Source organism: Sinocyclocheilus rhinocerous, unplaced genomic scaffold (genome assembly GCF_001515625.1).
Source record: "Sinocyclocheilus rhinocerous isolate Xijiao unplaced genomic scaffold, SAMN03320098_v1.1 scaffold165, whole genome shotgun sequence".
Lineage (NCBI taxonomy): Eukaryota > Metazoa > Chordata > Actinopteri > Cypriniformes > Cyprinidae > Sinocyclocheilus > Sinocyclocheilus rhinocerous.
In genome coordinates this window covers 210294-233579 of record NW_015630990.1, presented here as the reverse complement: position 1 = coordinate 233579, position 23286 = coordinate 210294, and the positions used below count along the sequence as shown (strand labels likewise).

Genomic DNA, 23286 nt, shown 5'->3' with positions numbered 1-23286 from the left:
GCAATATAGCGTAATATACTGTAGCATATATTGTGCTTTTGAAGCTTGAAACCTCCAGTCACCATTCATTGTAATTGCATGCATGGAAAAGAACAACTGGAACATTCTTCAAAATTTGGAAGGCAAAATAAATAAATAAATAAAATAATAATAATAATTATAATTATTCTTATTCTTATTCTTATTATTGTTATTCATATAGGCAGAGTTTAAGCTACACTAAAAATATAAAAATAAATTTTAATTCAGGAAATGAAAACATGCGAGTATGTACATTGTCCGTATGAATTTTTAAATAAGATCCGGACAAAAAAATAATAATTATTTATTTCAAAAAAAGAATGTCATGTCACTGCCTACTCTTTTTGAAATTATTTAGCATACAAGAGGGATAAACTGCTGCAATTTGCATGAATTAAGAACTGAGATACTATTGTCAAACAGATGAGCTTTGATTCCAGTGGCCCTTAAAAAGAGACAGACTGAAGAAGCCATTGTCTGGTGAAAGCTGGCCTTCTGAGCACTAGCAGCATGCATTATCCTGTGAGGGAGGAAGCTTTCCCTTGACAAAAATTAAACCAGCTCCTACTTGGCACTTTATTATCTCTTCAACTGAGTGATTTATTGTTTGTGGAATGAAAGCAAAAGAGAAGGAAAATTACATTTTCAGCAGAGCCTGGGCCCGTTCTGCCTCTACTCCTCTGTCCTGGAAGAGCTCACGACAAACAATAATGTCAGCTGTAATTGATCTGATGTCGCCGGTTAGCCCTCCAGTAAAAGCCTACTATTTAAGCGACAATCCGCCCTGCCTGCTCCTCAGATGCTGTCTAATGAAGCTGTCCATCTCTGCTATTTACCTTCTCTTAAATGGAAGAGGAAAGATGTACTGTATGAAGCCGAGCCAGGGAAGATTTGCTTTCCTCCCGTGAAATAGGACCTGCAGATGCCGTTGGAATGTGTAATTGGCTGCCCGAGTCGGAGACGGGGGTTCCAGCACTAATTAGATGACTTGTTTCTGGCCTATCCATCTTTGTTTGCGAGCGCGATGCGACGGAGCAGTATGTTGTAAATGCTCTTATCTAAACAGACGCTATTTTGCTCGTCCCTTTGATTTGTGCCAAAATCTTCCGCCTTTTGAAGTAGCTGTTGAAACGGGATAACAATTTAAATTGTTTTTCATGTGGTGTTTCAGAATGGCAGATTGTTATTTTTTGCGATGCTCATCATTATAAAAAGGTCTCACTTGTTGCCATAAACAATCATCGATTTTTAAACAACTGTCAAGGCTTTTCGCCACAGGTTTCTCATTCAAATAACAAATCATTCTACGTTTTAATTGTAAACATGATACAGGCCACTCATAAATACATTCTGTCTATTACAAAGGACCTTCAACCATAAAAAGGTAGCACTCCATCTGTGTAGAGAAGGTGTTATTGGAAATAAAAGCATAGGTCCTTCATAAACAGACACAAGACTGCTTTTCTGGTAAGAGTATAGATTGTTTTCTTTTTCCCAGATGGCAAAGCTAGTCAAGGCTGTTAAACGCTGTAACTCATTAAGGCCCGTTCGACGAAGGTATTTCACTTTGAAGTAGCCACCCACGGTCTTTCTGTGTCATTGAGAAAAACTTTAAAGTCTTTCTTCCTGTTTATAATCTTAATGCTAATCATAAAAAGTAACATCTTGAATTTGTTAATATCCCGCCAAAAATTATCATAAAAATGAAAGAGACTTGTACACTATCACCAACAATCACGCAGCGCTGAAAACACCCCCAGACGCTTGAGTATTTGTTGCAGGCGATATATAAAGCCACAAGAACAGAGAAACTGCATCTTTGTGTAAAATAGGCATTTACTATGCTCACTCTGAAGTGAGAGTGCTTAATAAGAAACAGAGGGTAAAGAAAAACATCTATTACACACTTGTGAGTGTAAAAAATAATGGCAACAAAACAGCTCTGGTTTGATGAGGTAGCATAATTACGCAGACTCACAACCATCAAAGCAAACATGTGGTAGGGATTATGGAGGAGACAGACAGCATTGTTTTATTATTTATTTATTATTCTTCCTCCGGGAGGATAAAGGCCCAGCAGCAGTTCTTTGCATATGGTGGAGTGGTTTTGGTCCAGCGTCACAATTTGTTACGTTGTATGTGACGAAAACAAAATGATATGACATTCTTCTTTTGATATAGAAACATATCATTGAAGTACATTTATCATAACATTTATCTTTGTTTTATTTTTTTCTCTCTTTGTTTAGAGAGAATTTAAATAAATAAATACATTTATTTATTTTTATTTATTGGCCATTTCTAAGATGCAGACATTTAGATTTTGATCATGTTGGGAAAAAAATTAATAAATAAATAAAATAAAATAAAATAAAATAAAACCAAGCAGTGGTATATTTTGTTTCTGGTGAGCGCCACAGTTTGGTCTCACATACACTGTAACTTGAGCTGGTTAACACAATTACCTGCATGGTACGAGATGCCCAGGCACAAGCTTCAGGATATTACTGTAAGCACACCCAATTTGGAATTGAATTGGTTTCAGCTTAAATGTGTCCCGTATCATTCTCCATAAACTTCTGCTGGTTTAGAAAAAGCAGAAGGGAGCTGACATTACCAGTAGATGTTTCCACTGAGGGTACAATATATTCAAGTCAAATCAATACACCACCCCCCTTGAGGGACTGTGACACCAGGCAGAGTGGAGGGAGGAGGGAATCATTTCCATCAGATACTGAGCAAAGGGTCCCGTTTTAAAAGATTGCTTTCGGTCAATGGCAGACAGTTGTCATTTGACTCGGACTCTGAAATGAAATGTATTGAACGGCGTTATCAATCACAGAGTGCAGGGGTCCATAGGAAGGCTTTCCAGTGGATAAGACAGTCTCTTGCATCATCTGTTCTAATTACAAAATTAGCATCACATTGCAGAGGCTGTATCTTTGCGTGATTCTGAAATTCCTTGTGAAAGGAGATTTGTTATGTTTCTCATACCGCTTTGGTCTTATTGAAAGTGCTTAAAGGGTTAGTTCACCCAAAAAATGGAAATTATGTCATTACTTACTCTTACCCTCATGTGTTTTCTTCTTCTGTGTGTTATGTGTGTAATGCACACAATAAAAATCAATGGGGTTCAGTTTTGTTTTGGAACCAACTGACTCATTATATGGACAAAAACAGATGAAACATTGTTCAAAAATGTTGTGTTTGACAAAAGAAAGTCAGTCAAACAGGTTTGGATCAGGGTTATTATAAAACTAAATCTGAAAGTAAAATTAAAGCCATTAAAAAGACATTTTGTTACTTGAAATAAAATAAACATTAACTGAAATAAAATAAAAATAAATAACTTTTAATATCAGTTGGTTGCCAAGGCAACATTTCTCATTTTTAATTAGTTTAACTTAATTCTAAAACTACTACTAAAGTACTAGAATAAAAATTATTAAAACTGTATACACATATGCAAAAAAAAAAAATACAAAAATCTACACTTTAACTAAAATTGAAATGAAAACAGAAAATATAATAATAAAAACTGATTCAAAAAATATCACTGGTTTGGATCAACATAAGTGTAAATGATGAATTAATTAAAATGTTTGAGTGAACTGACCCTTAAAAAAATATTTTTCAAGTCTTCCAATAAAAGAAAAACTAAGATCTCATTAATTTCACAGTAGCTTCTTCATGACAGCTATGAGATTAAAAGAAAGTGGAGATTTCCGGTTAATATGAACTTGCTTAAGTAAATAAAATATAACAATTTTCTTCTTATTATTTTCTTCTATTTTTATTTTACATAAAACTGTTTCATATTTTAGACAAATAAATAAAAATATACAATATAAATTTGACATATAATAATAAAAAATAATACATTGAGAGAATTGACTTTAAAAATATTTTTGCAGGTCTCCAAATAGAAAAGAAAAATCACAGTTGAGATCTCTTTAAATGATCTGATTTGATATCCACATTACTTTTCTAGCTCTATACTGTATTAGTGTGTATTTCCATTTCTTCTAAAGACATTCAGTAAAACAAACTAAACATAACAGGACTCTTAAGCTTTAAAAGAGCAGCCCTTGAGCACTCAAATCTCCACTGGGTTACTAAGAAAAGTTGAGTTGCACAGATTCCTGTATTTCGTACATGTACTACACGGGCTAAATGGGGGCTACTTTCTGTAACTTGAGGCGATGGGATGATTTGTTCTGGCAGGAAGCCTGACCCAGAGCAGGGTCGCTTGTCTGGTTTGGGTTAATGGGGCTCCAGGCATGATTGATACCCGTGAGTGATAATGGCCGCGCATTCATTTCTCATGTTCTAATTGCTGCAATGTTATTATCACTGCAATAATCATGGCAATATTCGGATTGCACCACATCCTCTCTGTCATCATAAGGCACGGCGGTAACGCATCACACGCCGGTTTGTTTCTCTCCCGTAATTGAGTGCAGTGAGGTGACCTATCGGATGGAATATTCGAAGCAGTCAAAGCGCATGCATCTTTCACATTATGGACCGCAGAGGCTTATTGTGTGTGAAAGGTTGAATGTCATTTATTACATGTATCGCATTTACACCATGTGACATTGTCTTTTCAAATTGAGCAGATCTCTTCATCCCTATCTTTGCCTCCAAAGGTCACTCAATTCCACTTATAAATGCAACCTGACAGAGATTAGTAAAGAGGGACAGGCAACGCACCACATCTCACAACGGAATCAAACGGCTCCAAATAAATTCATCCAATTAATGAAGAACGAGCTTTAATGCTGATGAGGCTCGACAAGTAAACCGGTTACTTATTTATTTCATTTAGTCCACACAAATATCTGCATGAACACGTAGTGTGTTGGCTCACTGCAGTAACGTGGAGCTGTGCTGCTTTTCAGAGATGATAGAGCATGATACGGATCATTACAGAAATAATGTTTAATCAATTTCCATTTTGTAATCTGTTTCTGCAGTTGTAGGCCAATAATCATGGCAATATTCCAATTGCACCACATCCTCTCTGTCATCATAAGGCACAGTGGTTACGCGTCACGCACCGGTTTGTTTCTCTCCCGTAATTGAGTGCAGTGAGGTGACCTATCAGAGGAATATTCTAAGCAGTCAAAGCGCATGCATCTTTCACATTATGGACCGCAGAGGCTTATCGTGTGTGAAAGGTTGAATGTCATTTAATACATGTATTGCATTTACACCATGTGACATTGTCTTTTCAAATTGCGCAGATCTCTTCATCCCTATCTTTGCCTCCAAAGGTCACTCAATTCCACTTATAAATGCAACCTGACAGAGATTAGTAAAGAGGGACAGGCAACGCACCACATCTCACAACGGAATCAAACGGCTCCAAATAAATTCATCCAATTAATGAAGAACGAGCTTTAATGCTGATGAGGCTCGACAAGTAAACCGGTTACTTATTTATTTCATTTAGTCTGTGGCCACACAAATATCTGCATAAACATATAGTGTGTTGGTGCCGGCTATGCTCACTGCAGTAACATGGAGCTGTGCTGCTTTTCAGAGATGATAGAGCATGATACGGATCATTACAGAAATAATGTTTAATCAATTTCCATTTTGTAATCTGTTTCTGCAGTTGTAGGCATTTGTGTACACCAGCGCTTTGCACATTTTTACACCCGACTCCCCTCTCTCCCAAAATCATGCATATTCAATTTTATGCTGATGCTTAACTGTCGATGCAACCGGAATTAAAACAAGCAATTTGACTTCATTAAAAAAGTAAGTGATTATCGAGTTATCTTTTTGAAATTCTATTAAAATGTGTGACGCTCTCCACTTATCTGTCACCTGCTTCCCAGGAGCACAACACACTAATAGAGGCACTCAGAAACGAATGCCCAGGAGAGGCTGCGTGTCTCTCTAAACTCAGCCCTGGTTCTCATCGCGGTCTCAGAGCTATTACTAATGCTTCCTGCCTTCCTGTGAAGAGCCCTGCTGATGTTTAAGGCGAGACAAAACAGCATTCAACACTGTAAACTGACACAGGTGAGGTGTATTTGAAGAAACTGGCTATCTGTGATGCTAAATGCCTATGGTGGGACTCAGTCAGGGAGTAATAAGGAATGAATCATTGCCCTGATTTCTGCCGGTGTGACTCAGATGTGGCTAGGAAGTGAACAACGTGTTTTTGCTGTTTAGCTGCAGGCTAGTTTTTCACTCAGCAGACTTCTGGGTAATACTATTACTCATACTATATTTGTGGTGATTTAGTTTAAGCAACATCATGAATATGATGATGATCTTATTGCACTTTGCCAGGTAAGTTTCCTGAAGAGAGTGTCTATAAACTAGATCCAAGTTAGTTAATTTTCCTGAATCAATTCAAACTGTTCACTTTGGTTCATTGATTAAAAACTCTAAGTAGTTTAAATGAATAGTCATTCATATTCATGTTAATAAAAAACACAGAGCACAGCTACATGTTTTCTTTACATATAGTTCTATTAAAGCATTTGTTGAGATTCATTTGCATCATGACTCAAATGTCAAAAGTCCATGTGGCATTTTTTATTTTATTTAATTTTATTTCATTTTTTATTTTCAGAAACTAAAAAAAAAACTAACATATTGTATGGTGTTCAATTGTTTTACTAAAAAAATTTATATATAACTTCAGTTATATAACTTCCAAATATATAACTTTTCCATTGTATACTTGGAAATACTGATGTTTATAATTATGTAAAATGAAAATTGATTCTAAATTATATTATAAATCTCATGTGTTCATTCCGTGTAATACAGTTTGGAAAACATGCCATTTTTCGTAAAAAAAATTATTCACTGTATTTTAGTTGTTGGATTAAATGCTTTCAAAACAACTTGGCAAAATTACTGTTCTTTTGGAAAAATCAACCAATCATTGGAAACATTAAAAAAAACACAGGAAACATCATCAATTTAAGAAATATTTAACCAAATTTCATCTGAAAAAGAGATATGTTATAACTATATCAACCTGACTTAGATGAAGGCATGAGAAAAGAGAAGAAGAAAAAGTGAGTCAAACAGACAGACACGATTAAACCAAAAACTTTCTTCTGTTTGCCGTTGTCGTGCCACGTTTAGCAGTGCGATGCCGCCAGATTGAAAAACAAAGCGCAATTCTTGTTGGATTTGTCCTTCCACAGTGTGGGATTTATTATTAGAAAGGACATAAACAGACTAATTAAATCACAGCAGTCGAGGCTGAGATGACAGCTGGTGCTGTGTGTGACCAAACAGATCCCTATCAAAGAGCAGGAGGCATGGCTCACTCAATCCGTCCTCTATGGGGAGCTATTTTAAGAGGCCCGGCATTGAGCATGAACGCTTTATGCTAAATGAGGGCTCCATGTACAAGCTGGCTGATTATAAAGACGCGACGCGGCCCCAATGCATGATGGATGTGCCTGCTATAAAGACAATAGATTTAGGGTCTATGTTTTTTGATAGGTGTTGAGGAAATGTGACAGCGCTCATCAGAAAGATATCGCACCGCTACCGACTTCCTCAGTGTCAGTTAAAAGCATCGTCGAGCTCTTGACGCAGTGATGCAATGCATTTGTGACGAGATCGCTCTTGACAGTGTAACAAGTACAATAAGAGGCATGAGTCTTACAGTTATTAATGTGTTTGCTAGCTTATCCATATGGTTACGTGTATAATAAGAGAGATTCTGACTGCTTCAAAGACGGTTCTTTCCCCTTTGAAGCATCAAAAAAGGGAAATTCTGCCACAATTTAATACATTTTGAGTAATTATTACAAGATTTGAAACACCACCGGTTGATTGGATGCACATTTGAAACCACCAATGGGAAGAAAATATGGTTTTAACAAGTCAATAATGGCAAGCGCAATGAAAACGACTAAATCAATGGCACTGCAACGTTTGCAAACAAGAGCTTGAATTATAACACCAATAATTGATTCCCCACCTCCCCGCTGTTTTTTTCCTTCCCTCCCGTGATGTCATTTCCAATCGATTCCTTTCCTGTGTACAATGATGAGAAGTTTCCCGAGTTTGTTTTTCGCTCTGACTCTTTCACCCGCTCCACCAGTGGAAATTTGCAAGCTGCACCAGCAGCTTAACCAAAAAGGATTAACTCCCATATCCAACCGAGAACACAGATAATGCTCGGTAATTGGTAAAAAATGAAGATGAATGGGACAGCAAGATAAGGACCAATTAGCTCCTCCACGCTTACAGCTGCGGTCTCTCTGCAGATCCATCTCTTGAGTGCTGGCCTCCTCTGCCAGAAGAAGCCTGGCGGAATTAGCGGCCTGACCTCATTGATGGTGGGAGGCCCACCCATCATCTCCCCACCTTCACTTTTAATTCTGTCCATAACATAGACACCACTCACCAGCCCTGACGTCACAGGCTCGTGCTCCCCAAAACGCTAAATGCCAGGTCTGGACCAGGTCTGAGCACGCCAACTCGCAGAAACCCACACAAACCCGCGCGCACATACATGCCTGAAAGTTTGTCACTTATTTCATTATGGCAGCATCATCTGGTTGGTGATACACACAATTCCCCCATCTAATTACGGAGAGGATTTAAGGTCCATTAACGTTGCCGTGGCAAGGAATCAGATGCAAAATGGCACCCAGTGGCCACCAAGAGAGAGATTCTTTTCACCTCCTTCCATTTCTTACCCGAAGGCTGCAAATGCGTGGGTCGCAAGAAAGGAAAAAAAGCAAATAAAAATGAATAAATAAGCAAACAATTCATCTTGCTTGAAAAGGGCAGGTGTTGGTTTTGATTCAGGTCAATTCAATGCGAGGGAATGGATCGCTGTTTGTGTTTCTTCCAGGCGTATGTTTTGCTTGGTTTGTGATCTGTAAGTGTGCCATTTCCTGTGAGTCAATGGAACTATCCACATTGTAAGAGAAGGGAACCCACACCTCCTTGGAAAAAAAGCTGGGGAAGAATCAAAAGGGAAGCGAGCGCTAAGCTTAATCACGTTCACCTCCTCCTCTCTCGCTCAGGGTGTTTGGCTATTTGGCTCCAACTTAAACTGGCTGATGGTTTTTCTCTCTGTTTTTGCAATTAATAATAGTGATGCAAGCCGGTGAGAGTGACTGAGTTGAATATTTAATGCAGAAGAAACATCAGCCCAGCCAATTTGCATCAACAACAACTAGTCCATAGGAGAGTACAATGTCCTTCACACACTTACTATCGACACTTCAGACTAAATCTGTTCTAGACTGTACTGCAAATCTCCATCAGAATATATATTAGCAGAGGAATAGAAAGGGATTCATATTTGAGGGGGGAATAAAGTAGCGACCATACACAACACCCTACACTGAAAAAAAATGGTGCAGGATTTATCTTAAAACAATTTTCACTCAGAAATTCTGTTTATATGAAATAGTTTGTTTCAAAAAGAATTTCAAATACAAGTAACATTTAACTAAACATGATATTTTCAATTAGAATAAATAAAATAGTATTTTTTTGTAAAATGTACGCTAATAATCTTTAGAGTTGTATTTACCACTTTGAAAAATCTTTTTGTACAGTTTAGAAACCCTACTGAATGTACTTTTAACCATTCACAACACCCTTACAGTGGCAACTTTTGCATCACTTACAAAAATTGAATACTACGATAAATAAATAAATAAATAAATACAGACCACACCATCAATAATAATAACAATAATAACAATAACAACAATAATAACAACAACAACATTTTCTAATGTCACTAAAAGTGATAACACCACACAGACAACAGAGACAACAACATTACCAGTAGTTGTAGTACTAATAAATTATTATTATTATTATTATTATTATTATTATTATTGATGGTGTGGTCTGTGTCAACCCCTCTAAGTGACATTTTGAAAAATAATTACACTTGCATGTAACTAAGTGTCTCAAAATAAAACCTCATAGCATAAGCAGCTATTTTAATATAGCACTTATGCTCATGACATTGTCCACTCCTGTCTGGAGAGTTTAGCTGAGTTCCTCTGTTCTAAAGTCATCTCTATATCTGTCAAATGATTTCAGACTCTGGACTCCAGCTGCAGAAAGCGCCTATAAGCAGGACATAATAGGCATTCACAGTCCAAAAGCATTAGAGCCAATCATGGCGCTCAGAAAAGCAGAAGTCAGCAGAGCAACGCACCGCAGCTAAGAGTTTATTTTCACAGTTGTGTGTTTTCTCTGGCACTCTTTTAAAACACCCAGATGCGATATCTCTCTCGGTTCTCTGGCGAAATGACCTTTCCGTTTTAATGCCGTAATGATCCGGAGCAGTGAGGGAATTCGCTGGGAGAAGGGGAATGGAAAACACTGTCTATTTCACTTAAAAACCTAATTTATGTTGCAATTAAAGGCTGAAAGGAGCTTGTTTCTCCCCTCTGGCTGGCTGAATAGAGGCAGCTATATTTCGCCCTCTTATCATGTGGGTGACTCCTATTGGCCACCCCGTCACAGGAGAGTGCTTGATATAAACAAGAGATTGCACAGACATCCAGTAATCAATATTAGGATGGCTTCAGTACCAAACATCATTTGTCTCAGCCTCCGTTCTTTTGACCAAACGAAGCATTAATTTAAATCATAAATCTGGGAGTGATTTAAATCCCGGAATGAGAGGCCCGCCTGCCTTTAATGATTTATTTTCTACATTTCTGCGAGCGAGAGATTTGTCCATACGCGGTGACAGGTCACCTTCAAACGCCAGAGGTAGACTGTTCATCACCATGCAGACTAGCATCTCATCGCTGCGAGTAAATATTAAAGTAAAAGAATCCAATTGATTGTGGATGGGCCGGAGAGGCGTCGCGGCCATATATTTCACTCAAAGCTTCTAATGCCTCTCTAGTTCGGCTCCTTCGCTCACCGCTGGGCCCGGAATTATTCTTCTTCGGGGAGTCTGCGTGCTCAAGGTTACAATTTAAATTGTAAAAAGATAAAAACAGTTTCTTATTAGCCCCATTGCTGCTGCCTCGCCTATTCCGATTCACATTTATCTTTATTTCGGTGACCTCGCGGCCCCCCGCCGCCGTTCGTTGTCGGGTGACCTCAGCTCCACGTGGCTTCCTTTCGATAAATCTGCTTAGAGCGCGCCGTGTTTTGCCAAAACACCTAGTGTCAAATGCAGCTGGGAAATCCTCGACGCAGGGTGGATATTCACAATGGAAATCACACGCGCACAGTTCAGCTCGGGGATTATGGTAACTGAATCATTTGTAATGGATTTGTGGTTTAATATAACAGTGTAATTTCCACAAAAAATGGCTTTATGTAATGTTGCAAAGAGAGAGAAAAAATCAGAATGTATCTGAGAAACGATTAATTGGAGCGGGGGACATTCAAAACCAATTTTCTTCACCAAATTGAATTAGCGGCTCGCTTAATAGCTATTAGCTTTGGGATAAAGTGCTCATGGATGCATTTGATGTGTAGCTTCTTTAAAAGTGCATTACCTGCTAATGATGAATTTGGAATCAACCAAACAAACTGACTGCTCAAAAGAAGATTACACAAAGCTTTCGAGTTTCCTTATAGATTTGGACGTTTGCAGTTTATGTGAGTTCAAGAACATATTTTAAGAATTTTGTGTAGGTAAATAGCAGGAATTATGCTTAGTTTTATAACAGCAGATCAGTTTGTTCTTAAAGGGATAGTTCACTCAAAAATGTTGTTCCAAAACTGAATTAAACTTTAAAAACTGACTTTCTTTTGCGGATTATAAATAGATGATATGTTGAAAAATGTCAAAGTGTGTTTTTGGACCCAACTGATGGAAAAAGTGTAGACAAAAACAGTTAAATTCTTCAAAATATCTTCTTCTGTGTTCCAAAAAAGAATGAAAGTCATACAGGTTTGAAACAACACGAGGGTGAGTAAATGATGACAGAATTGTCATTATTTGGTGAACTATCCCTTAAAGTGTAAAGTATGAAACCCTGTTAACACTAGCATTAAGAAATCTGAGTACTTCTGGTCAGTTTCTGGTCATCTGACTGGACAGTGCTAAGTACGGGTGCAATTGGGCTCCAAAATGCTTTGCGAATGCTTAAACTATATGGCGAGGAAGTGAACATATGACTGCATCGCATTTGTAGCAAACGCTAATGTCCTGATGAGTCCAACCTACTCGTGTGCCATGTGCTAAAACAAGGGTTTTAGCATTGTGTCTACATATGGCCTTAAAAGAAAATAACTTTTCAGTTAAAAATTGGGAAAGTGCATACATATACATGCACAAGACTTGATAGCAACATGCAGTGACAGATCACAAAGCATGAGCATCTGAAATTCAGTTAATAGTATATATCTGAAAAATGGTCAATTGTATACAGTAAATGGAACAAAATGTGCTAAATAACCAAAAAACTAAAATTCTCTGTGCTTTTTTTTCTCACTTTATCAACATTTAGTCATGAGACCCTCCCCTCAAAATCGGATCACAGAAGACACATTTGAGAAGTATGTTACTCCTAAGTGTAAACTGCGATGTGTCTTACCTGACCACTTGTGACGGATCGCGAGATGTTGGCTAATACCAGGCCTGCATGCAGTGTGAGTCATGCTGCTGGTGGATGGTGACTCACCCACACTGGAGCTGAGGTCTCCGTTCTCTAAGTCAGCCCCGTGCTGGGTGTTGCTTCCGTGGTAGCTGCTCATCACCTCCAGTTTGATCTTCTTCACCTTCATGGCCTCTGCGATGGCGGCATTGGTGGCGGCCGCGGCTGCTGCAGCGGCGGCTGTGAGGCCTACAGCAGGAGGACATAAAGATTGAGTCACTGCATCATAAAGGTTCAACTAAAATGGGCTTAAAACAAAGGATCTATCTATCTATCTATCTATCTATCGATCTATCTATCTATCGATCTATCTATCTATGTTACAAAATATTTCTGTTTTAAATAAATGTTCTTTTGATCTTTCTATTTATCAAAGAAAAAATATTACAAAGATAACACTGATAAAAATAAGAAATATTTCTTGAGCACCAAATCAGCATATTAGAATGATTTCTGAAGGATCATGTGACACTAAAGAATTAAGTAATGGTTGCTGAAAAATCAGCTTTGCCATCACAGAAATAAATGACATCTTATAATAAAATAGAAAAAAAAGTTATTTTAAATTGTAATATATTTCACAATATTACTGTTTTCACTTAATTTTATAGCATCCTTGCTAAAAAAAAAAAAATGAAGAAGCAATAATTAAAAGAAATTACTGACCCCAAACGTTTTGATTGTTGCATTATTGTATATTATTGTCTAAACAACAGATTCCACATTTTGGGAAACAAACAAACAAATAAATAAACAAAAGCTAAAATGGATTGCTTAAAATGCTACAATAAATTGAGATCTGCAAAGAAAAAAAATGAAATGTATCCAGTTGTTTTAGCATTCAGTAGTATCCAATATTGAATTATTTATGTAATCATGCAAAAGAACAATTTTAAACTCATGTTTTTGAGATCGCACATCAAGGGGGGAAACTGCTTCCCACTCTTTAACTGTTTGACACGGTCTTTTCTCCCATCACTAGCCTAACTCAGTCTAGCACCGCGTCTTAACTAGAGCGGATCATTTGCATCCCATCACCGACAGTAGCTTTGCTGTTTTTGATTACACAGCTGGCCCCATTGGACTGATGCAAGGTTTTCTGCTGGAAGCCTCACTGTCATGTACGTCTTCTCTGATCTCCATCTCTTTTTCTCTCTAAATGCAAAGATGACGCCGTTGAACTTTGATGGTGACAGATGGAGTCAGGAGAACATATCAGGACTGACATGTTGCCATGGTTTCTGTTTGTAAATAAATGGGTGGGAATGTACGACAAAGTGAAGACAAACAGTCTGAAACAGTGGGAAACCAAATCACACACATACACACACAAATGTGTAAAACATCTCAAACAGTAAATGCTCTCATCTGACTTCAAATCCATTGTCATTCCCTCTGAATGAACAGGAACGCTGCGATTCAAAGTCTTTTGGCTCCAGTGGCAATCATTTTTTTCCATTGTTTGATTTGTTTAAAAGGAGGACAGTGGAGACGGGAAGATTGGATAAAGAACTGACTCGCTGTCATTTACTCTTTTTCAATGACAAAACACCTGAAAGACTCACAATAAGTAAAAGGAGGATCCTTGAAAGAGACCTTGAATCCATGAATGAAGATTAATGAAATGATGTGAATGGATGAATCAAAGCTGAGCTTTTTTTTCCCAGCGGTGTTCAGTGAATCCTGTGATCTCCGTCTCATTTTATACGTACAGTGTATTGAAAATTGTTACAGTACAATAGTCTCATGTATGAGATTAGAAGGCAAAGCGAATTCTGGGATAAGGGTTGAACTTCATAAAGGCAACTTCATAAAAATATTAAATGTCATAACTGAATGCATTTTAACATTTAAACAGATCTGAATTCTGTATATTTATTTATTATCCTGTTAATCAATTCAAAATAAATCCAATTAATTACAAGATATGACAATTAATTAACTGCATATTAATATGAAAGAAAAGCACCCCACATTATTGTGGCAGATAAATAAACCACTGAAAACATATTATAAAAATTACATTACATTAGTCAGTCAATTGTATGTGTTATTTCCATATAATTTCACATCTGTCATTTGTTGCTAATTTGAGAGAGATAATATTGCTTTTAAGCAAAAGATTCAGTCAGTATTTAAAATTTTTCCAAGAAAACAGTCCTCAAATCCTCTAAAGTACCATCAATCCGAGATACGCTCATGGCCTGTTTGACTTGTTTTCCCCCCACGTGAGGGAAGCCAATTGATAAATTCATCATCACTAAACTGTCACAATCACTGACATGACTCAACTGTGGCCATTTGGCCTCTGTCTCCTTTCCTGAGCGTGAAGAGAAAGTGAAAAAGAAAGATATCGAACATGTGGCATTAATACGCCACCTTGCCTCCCCAGCAGCAGATAGGCAGATGGTGTGGGCAACATTGCATGCCACCGGCTTTCTGGGCTTGTTTGCATTTTAAAGTACATCAGTACCATATTGATGAATCGTATACACGGTGTCGGAGTGGCCGCTCTCGTTTGCTGTTGTATATTCATGCCCTACAGCTGCGGAGGGGATCTATTTCCCCTCCTCCACTATAAATATGGCCTCCAGTCACACTGAAGGTCAATCTTCATTTGCGTCTAATGGGAGAGAGTCAACTGTTTTCTAAATGAGATGTATGCGGAGCAGAGACCTGAAAAAATAAAAGAATAAAATCACCTTACGGTTGCTTGCGTGAAAAAGTCGGGCACTTGAGTTGCATTTAGGGGAATTTTTAGTCTGCCAATTATGCACTTCAGTAATGCATTAAACACATCTCTCATATTCATTTATTAACTCGAATGGATATGTCTATATGGAATGTCCTGCAGGTATGGATGTTATCAATAAACAGCTTACCATCATTTCCTGCTCAATGAGTCTATTACAGCATAAACTAGTGACTCTCGGCTGGTGGATTGTCAATCAAAAATGGTCATGTCAAAGACAGCAAGGAAAAAACATATGCTACTAACCGCATTATTGTTGATAGCAAAATAAGCTTTGACAACTTTTAAAACAGTGTTATTAAAGGCAAAGGCTTTACTTCTAAATAAACTTTTCAGAATTTAGGACAAACTGATCCTTCAACCACTGAAAAACAAACCAATAAAGAAATAAGTAAATAAATAAATGTTCAACAACAACACAAAAGGAAAAAGTAGACACACCCAAGACTTAATTAAATATACATTCATATAGGATAAACATGTTTTTGCAACAATATATAATTAGATATAATAAAATTATAAATACCAATTATAAAATATTTTAATAAATAAATAAATGAATAAATAAAGTCAAATTTTGCCATTTTGCCATTTTGCCAGTTTTCAACAAAAAAAAAGGAAAAAGGAGATGCAACCCAGACTAGATTAAATCTTTGTTTGTATAAGATAAACAAGGTTTGTGACATGTTTTTGAGTCAATATATAATTAGATATTATATAATAAAATTATAAATACTAATTATAAAATATTTGATCATAATAAACAAACAAACAAATGAATGAATGCACGAACAAACAACAAATAAATAAATAATAAACAAACAAATAAATAAATACAATTTTGCCATTTTCAACAACACCACAAAAGGAAAAAGGAGATACAACCCAGCCTAGATTAAATATTAGTTGGTATAGGATAAACATGTTTTGTGGCATGTTTTTGAGACAATATATAATCAGATATAATACAATTATAAATACTAATTATGAAATATCAAAATAAATAAATAATGAAGTAAAACCAATTGAGAAGCACTGCTACAAACTACAAGCATGCAAGAGGCAATTGTATTCATGTTTATGAATCCTCCTCTACATTATCATTCAATATCGTTCCAGAGAGATAGTCTGGTTCATTAGATCACAAATAACATCCAACGTAGGCTACAAGGGTGTTTGACTGTAACATCTACATCAGAGTGCCCATCCACAAACCGCATCAGCAACAAGTCCACTCGTAGTGCCCGAGCACGTCTGAACATCACAACGAGCAACCCACTCCTTCCTCAATTAGCATTCATTAGTATGCAAAGCACCAATAGCAGATCGCAATGTTTCGACTTTTGAAAGTCACCTTTAGATTCAGACACCCATGTCTGTTTTCTCACAGACACAAGGATCTCTTCAGCCATATATAAACAGCTGAGCCTGAGAGAGAACGAGCAGGCAGACGGGCGCAAGACGGCCGCGTGGGGAGGGGACTTTGACAGATAAAGAATCGCATGGTACTGTCATACTGCGCACAAAACAGCAAATAATAGAGATGGGGTCTGATCGTAGCCCTTGGAGCAGCTGTCATATTAAATAATAATGAAGGATCTATTAATATGCAAAGGAACCAGCAGCAGACTGGCTTAACGCTGTCATGCCTCTGAATATTGTCAGAATGTTCATTATTAATTAACATGCGGGCTGCCCCATACCTGCTCAATGTCAGAACATTCTTATAACAAATAAGGAATGTATGTGCCTCCTTCCATTAATAGTGTAATTAAATTAAGATCAGATTAACTTCACATCAGTACACAAAGAGTTACTTAGCCATGCTTATGATAAGCAAGTGCTTATCTACTGACTTAATGTTGCAGGCTCCTAATAGAGACCGAGGCCAAATTTCACTCTATTTACCCAGTGAATTTGCAGAAATGAGCTCTGTTTCAGTGACTACTGAGGACCGATCGCGCGCTCAAAGCTGAGGTTGTGCCAGCGAGGACTGGGTGAATTAATGCATCTGAATTGTTCCATCTGCATTAGAGCCAAATACCGCACATCAATTATGAGCTGCTGGCACTGGGTGTGAGGAGAGTGGCATTAGAGTTGACTGATCTGTTTATGACAGTATAATCTTGCATCTGCGTGAAGGGCTACATGTTTCATTAACCTCTTTTTGTGTCGATTCTCCCAGTCTCGCTGCATTTCTAGTTGACTGTGTCCACCTGATGACAGACTGATGGAATGATACCATGATGTCATTTCCTGCATAGCTGTGAGACACTGTTAAAGTGTCAAGTGTGTGTGTGTGTGTGTCTGTCTGTCTGTCTATCCATCCATACACAGTGTGTGTGTGCGTGTGTGTGTGTGTGTGTGAGTGAGAGAGTGTTCAAAAGTCTGGGGTTGGTAAAAATTGTTTTATTGTTTTTAAAAGAAGACTCTAATGCTCAAATATCTCTAATTTCTTTTTATTTAAAATAAAATAATTTGAAATATTATTACAATTAAAAAATTCTGTTTGTATACAGTATATATTATAAAATGTTAATTATTCCTGTGATGACAAAGAATTTTAAGCAGCTCCAGTCTTCACCTTCACATCCTTCAGAAATCAATCTAATATGTTGATTTTGGTGCTCAAAAAAAATGTTAATGTTAAAAACCGACATGCTGTGTCATATTTTTGTGGAAACATTTTTTCTTCAAGATTCTTTGATGAATAAAAACCTTAAGAAAAAATATTTGAAACAGAAATCTTTTGTAATATTATAAATGTCTTTACTGTCAGTTTTGATAAATTTATAAATTATATATATATATATATATAAGGAATAATTTACATTTGATAATATATATAACAAATTGTATACAAACAGATTTTGTTAATTGTTATAATATTTCAAATTATTTTATTTTAAATAAAAAGAAATTAGAGATAGAGATATTTAGTATTCTTTTAAAAACGATTAAAAAAATATCACCAATCCCAGACTTTTGAACACTCTCTCTCTCACACACACACACACGCATGCACGCACGCACGCACGCACACACACACACGCACACACATCTTATATCTTAACCCCAGACATTTGGGGATATTTTGTATGCATTATATGTGTTAACTATAAAGTCACCTGCTCAATATAACAAGATATAATGACGCTATTCTAGCAGTGTAACTGTGGTATTAAATGACTATGGAAGAAAAACATCTCAAGTGCAGCTTTAAAACACTGTTGTGCACAAAGTTCCCTAAACATTTGCCAACATTACAATTACACCACTTTATGATGAAGGTTACTTTAACAAAATAACTAGGACCACTTCATGCTGTTTTTAACTATTGTTTACATTTGCTCTCCCAGACTACTGCTGTCCAAGATAACCTGGATCTGTGAAAGCCGAATGCGAGCAAATCTCACTGCATCTGCTCATTGTATGCCGCTTCGTCAACCAAACAACCAAAGACCCTTACAAACCTGATTGTATAAAATGTTACTTTTCTTTAGAAGTTCCAACCAAAATGTCAAGATCAGAGCCTCTCTCATGGTTTAAAGGCCTGGATATCAAAGGGTTTTTGTCGTGGTTGCTGAGGACTAAATAAGAGTAGACTCTCATCCTGGGCTCTCATCCTGTACCACATGGCCTTTGAGTTCCTGTTTCTAAACAAGACACTGATAGGCTGACCTCACTCAAACATGGAGGGGCAGCTGGACACAGTTTCCCAAGCCGAATGGTTCGCTAATGCTTCAGCGGCATTGTTCAAGATTACCAGTTCTGTTGCCAAGCTGGAATTTCAATAGTTTCCCCTCAATTTCAAGTTTAGAGAAAGAATGCTACACTTACACTGAAAAAGAACATAAAAAAGAAAATTTAGCAATTCATACATTTCATTAGGTTTATGCTAAAATGATTTTTGATTGGCACTGAATTCAAAGAGAGCTATTACGTTCACATTCTAAGCATCTGGCAGACACTTTTATCCAAAGTAACACTGCATTCTGTGTGAACATCCATTCATGTTGGCATTGCTAGCACCATGCTCTATTGTTTAAACTACAGGCTCAAAATGATTAAAACTGGATTGTGTGAAAGATCTCCTAGACTGGTGGAGATCAGGGCAAAATTGGCCAAATAACAAGACTACCAATTATTTAACGGGATACAGCCTCACTACCATTGTGACATATTGACATAAACTGGTACATTCAAATTCAAATACAGAATAATTAAATAATAAAGAATTAAAATCACTTTATAATAACTTTCATTAATGTACCCTTCAAGTGAAGCTGGAAATTTTGTTATTACAAGCATTTGAATGACCAAGCAAATTGGAAAAGAAGAGGAAAACTCTAGAATTCTAGATTATAAATGAGATGGTAAGTTGTAATGCTGGAAGAAGGATGTCTGATCCATAATATTAATAATATCATAAAATATATCAATAATCTTAATAGAGATCAGTGAGCAGAAAGCAAGTTATTGTAATTTTACATGCTGCATTTCAATAATTGTAAAGGATAGATAACAAGAGGGATAGTCATTTTAAAGAACACTTCAAAAGATAAAGTTAGTCACTCAACATTCTCAGTTTGCTTTATTTAAGAAGCATTTAGTTTCCCAGGTGCACTTGAAGGCATTATAACGTTCTAACATTGTATACTCTAATGCTTACCACATAATTAATCAAGATAACTGATCAGCATTGGTGCTAACAATTGCAAGATCTTAAGTTCAATTTCCAGCGAACACGCATTGCTTGGAAGCACTGTAAGTCACAGTGAATAAAGTCTCTGCCAAATGGCATGCATGTACTGTAAATGTAAAGTCATAATGAAGAGCTGCTTGTATGAAGACTCTGTGCTAGCTTGTTTTGTGACAGCAAGATAATTTGTCCAATAGGACAGAAAACATCATACTTTGCACTGAAAAAAATAACAAAACACTTAGGTTTTGAAAATGATAACTATATGGCTTTGTGTTCAATAATTGCTCAAGAATCCACAAGAGAGTCTTAACGAGTAGTTAACTGTACATTAACAAGGAGTGAACCATAACTTAATGACTGTGTGTTATTAAAAGATGGCAAAACAACCGAGAGCACGATATGTAAATCAGGGCCCTTTCTCGCAAACGACTTCAAAGCTGCTACAATGAAAACCAGCCGTAAATAGAACAAAAGCACAAGACTTGCTCCGGGCGAACTGAAGGCACAAACGGTTGTTGTTGATTCTTGTGGCGATAAGCTTACTTTAACATCACATCGGCCTATGTACATACAGCAGTGAAGTGGATTTAATCGGGCTAATTAAAATCCACTCAAGGCAGAATGCAGCATCTACTATAATAATCTGGAAGAGAACAACTCTCCACTCTAATTTATTCTGGAGCTGTGGTTGCACAGGGGGGCTTGCTGGGAAGGGAGGGGGGTCGGCCGGGATGGTCAATGGTTCTGGCTGGTAGTTTGGATGAGGGCTGTCAGATTTTGCAGCGTGCCATTTAACGGATGGGCAGCGGGCTGCTGTGAGAATGGGCCGGGGCGCGGGAGGAGGTCCGTGTGCGTTACCTGTGTGGGGAATGATTCCCGGCGACATGAGGCCCGGCACCGAGTGCGGCATGATGTGAGGGTTCTCCGGCGATGTCACACTCTGGGTCCGTTTCGGAGGCCTCCCGGGTCTTGAGCTAAAACAGAAGTGAAGTGGCGGAAAGGGGGAGGTAGAGGGAAGTGAAGAAAGAAGGGGAGGGGTGAGAGACAGAGGTTGCCGTTAACATTCGGGCCAGAACGCAATACCATTCCAAAAAGCTAACATGTACTGTAAATAAATTCCTTTTCAAGGACAGTTGCTTTCTGCTGCTCGACATAATAGACTTCCATAACTAATTAGATTACACAGTGAATTCATTTCCTTTATTGAAGATCAACCACTTTTTGATGCATAATTCATAGCCCGTACCTCGTTACCTGCCCTTCTGTATTAATATCCCTACACTGTTTGAATTACCTCGTTTGCATATGCTAAAATCCGGCCATGCGGCTTTCAGCCTGGAAATTACATGTTAACTTGTTATAATTATTGCAGTCAGGCCACTATTGATTTATGAGACTTTTAAAAACCAAATATGTGTAGTTCTGGTAATGAATGATATTCTAAGGTTCTTCAGGAAATTAAAAGGCAACGGCTGCCTTAGGAAACGTTCTGCTTGCTTGATTTAATAGGAGTCATAGCTGGAAGCTGGTGTGACTGAGTGACTCAGACCTGTTGTGCGTTTATGATGGAAACTTTTATTACTTGAAATGAGTGACCAAGATCACACAATGATTAATGACACAACAAGCGCAAGTCAGACGGAGGGGGAAAAAACGCCCCTCCGAGCTGATTGTCAGATATTTTTCACACATTACTATGTTCTGTTCATCCATGCATTTTTCCCCTCTAATTTGGGCAAAAACGGAATATCAAAAAGGCCTTTACGGAAATATTTCTTCACAGAGAGTGTCCGTAATAAATCAGTGTGTTAGTTACAGTACCAAGGGCTCTGCAGCCACTGGGGACATCTCCCCTGATTTTTACCAAAAAGGTGATTCCGTCCCAGCATTTTTTTTTTTTTTTTCAAACTAATTACATACAGAATGCATTCAAAATACGACAAGTTGCTCAAATGATACACACAAACTTGTTATGGAGAGTTGGTTCAATTACAACCAAGCTAGTAACTGGTTACTGAGGCACAAGACCCTCCATTCACAGTTATATCAAACATTGTAAAAAATCAAGACAAAAACTAAATATATAAAATAAATATATACATACATACATACATACATGCTATTTATGGAGCAATGTGAAATTAATAGAAAGGATCAATACAGAAAATTATAAATAAATAAACCCATAAATCTACATTTATAAATAATATTACATGGTTTAATATTTTTGAATGAACAATTAAATGAGACATAACTGTTCCTGCTTTTGGTTGTACCAGAGAAAAGCTTATTTTCAGGGCATTGTCTATATTTCACAGCACTTGCGTTACAATTGCATATCAGGACATGATTGAAAGAGGCCTTCATTAACTCAAGGTTTTGTTCCCTGCTTTTCCAGTGACTAAACAGGGCCTCATTTTCATGGCCAAAAGGAACGCAGAAGAGTGCATTCACTACGACCCAAGGCCTTTTTAAAAGCTCACTTATTCATGTACCACCAAAGTCTGTCATGTGCATCAGTTTAGTCCATTTACAGACTGGGCAGATGAGCTGCGTTTCATTGCGTTTTATCATGTTTTATCCCTGACAGGCATGAAATTGAAACGGAAATTCTTTACTTCGCACACTAAAAACAGAAGAGGCCATAAACTCCATGCTCAGAGTGTTAGCCATGAGAAGGAGCAGCACTAGATACAGCCAGGCCTGAGGCCATTCACACTGTAAGGAGTTTGAACCATATCAGCCTGTTCAGATGTGACAGAATCATTTCCACATCGCATCATGCAACAGAAATAGAGACATCATCATACTTCATATAAATGTTCCAGTAAGGGATTTCACTCTGTTATTATAGATTCCTCTTTAGGAATCTTTGATATTCATTTTTACAGCGCCCCCTCTGTTCATATTTGGCATTAGCAATTTGCTGTTTGATGTATTTATGAGAGTCTTTTCTGGCATGTGGCAGGCCATAAATGAACTTTAGTTCTTTAGATTCTTTCACCTTTATAATTTTCTCTAACCCATAAAATATAAAAGGTAACTTTGAGCAGAATGTTCAAGCTGCTCTTTCTCATACAATGAAAGTGAATAGAAAAAAATTACCTGCATACTCAAATTTAGTAAGTTGCAACTGGTCATGAGACAAACTTAAAAACAATGACATCTGGCATAATTAATGTTAAAAATCCACTTAAATTTACATAAATTTAACTTAC

The 23286-nt window shown here is 37.2% G+C and overlaps 1 protein-coding gene across 5 annotated transcripts in view; it reads right to left on the bottom strand.

The window, feature by feature from the left end:
* Nucleotides 1-23286, bottom strand: part of dachd (dachshund d) — a 108005-nt gene that overhangs the window by 32118 nt on the left and 52601 nt on the right. For all 5 annotated transcript variants that reach the window (XM_016553456.1, XM_016553457.1, XM_016553459.1 and 2 more), the window contains exons 2-3: nucleotides 20927-21042; nucleotides 12639-12800 (exon numbers count right to left, since the gene is read on the bottom strand). In XM_016553456.1, the coding sequence (XP_016408942.1) occupies nucleotides 12639-12800; nucleotides 20927-21042 (278 nt within the window). The remainder of the gene's footprint in view (nucleotides 1-12638; nucleotides 12801-20926; nucleotides 21043-23286) is intronic.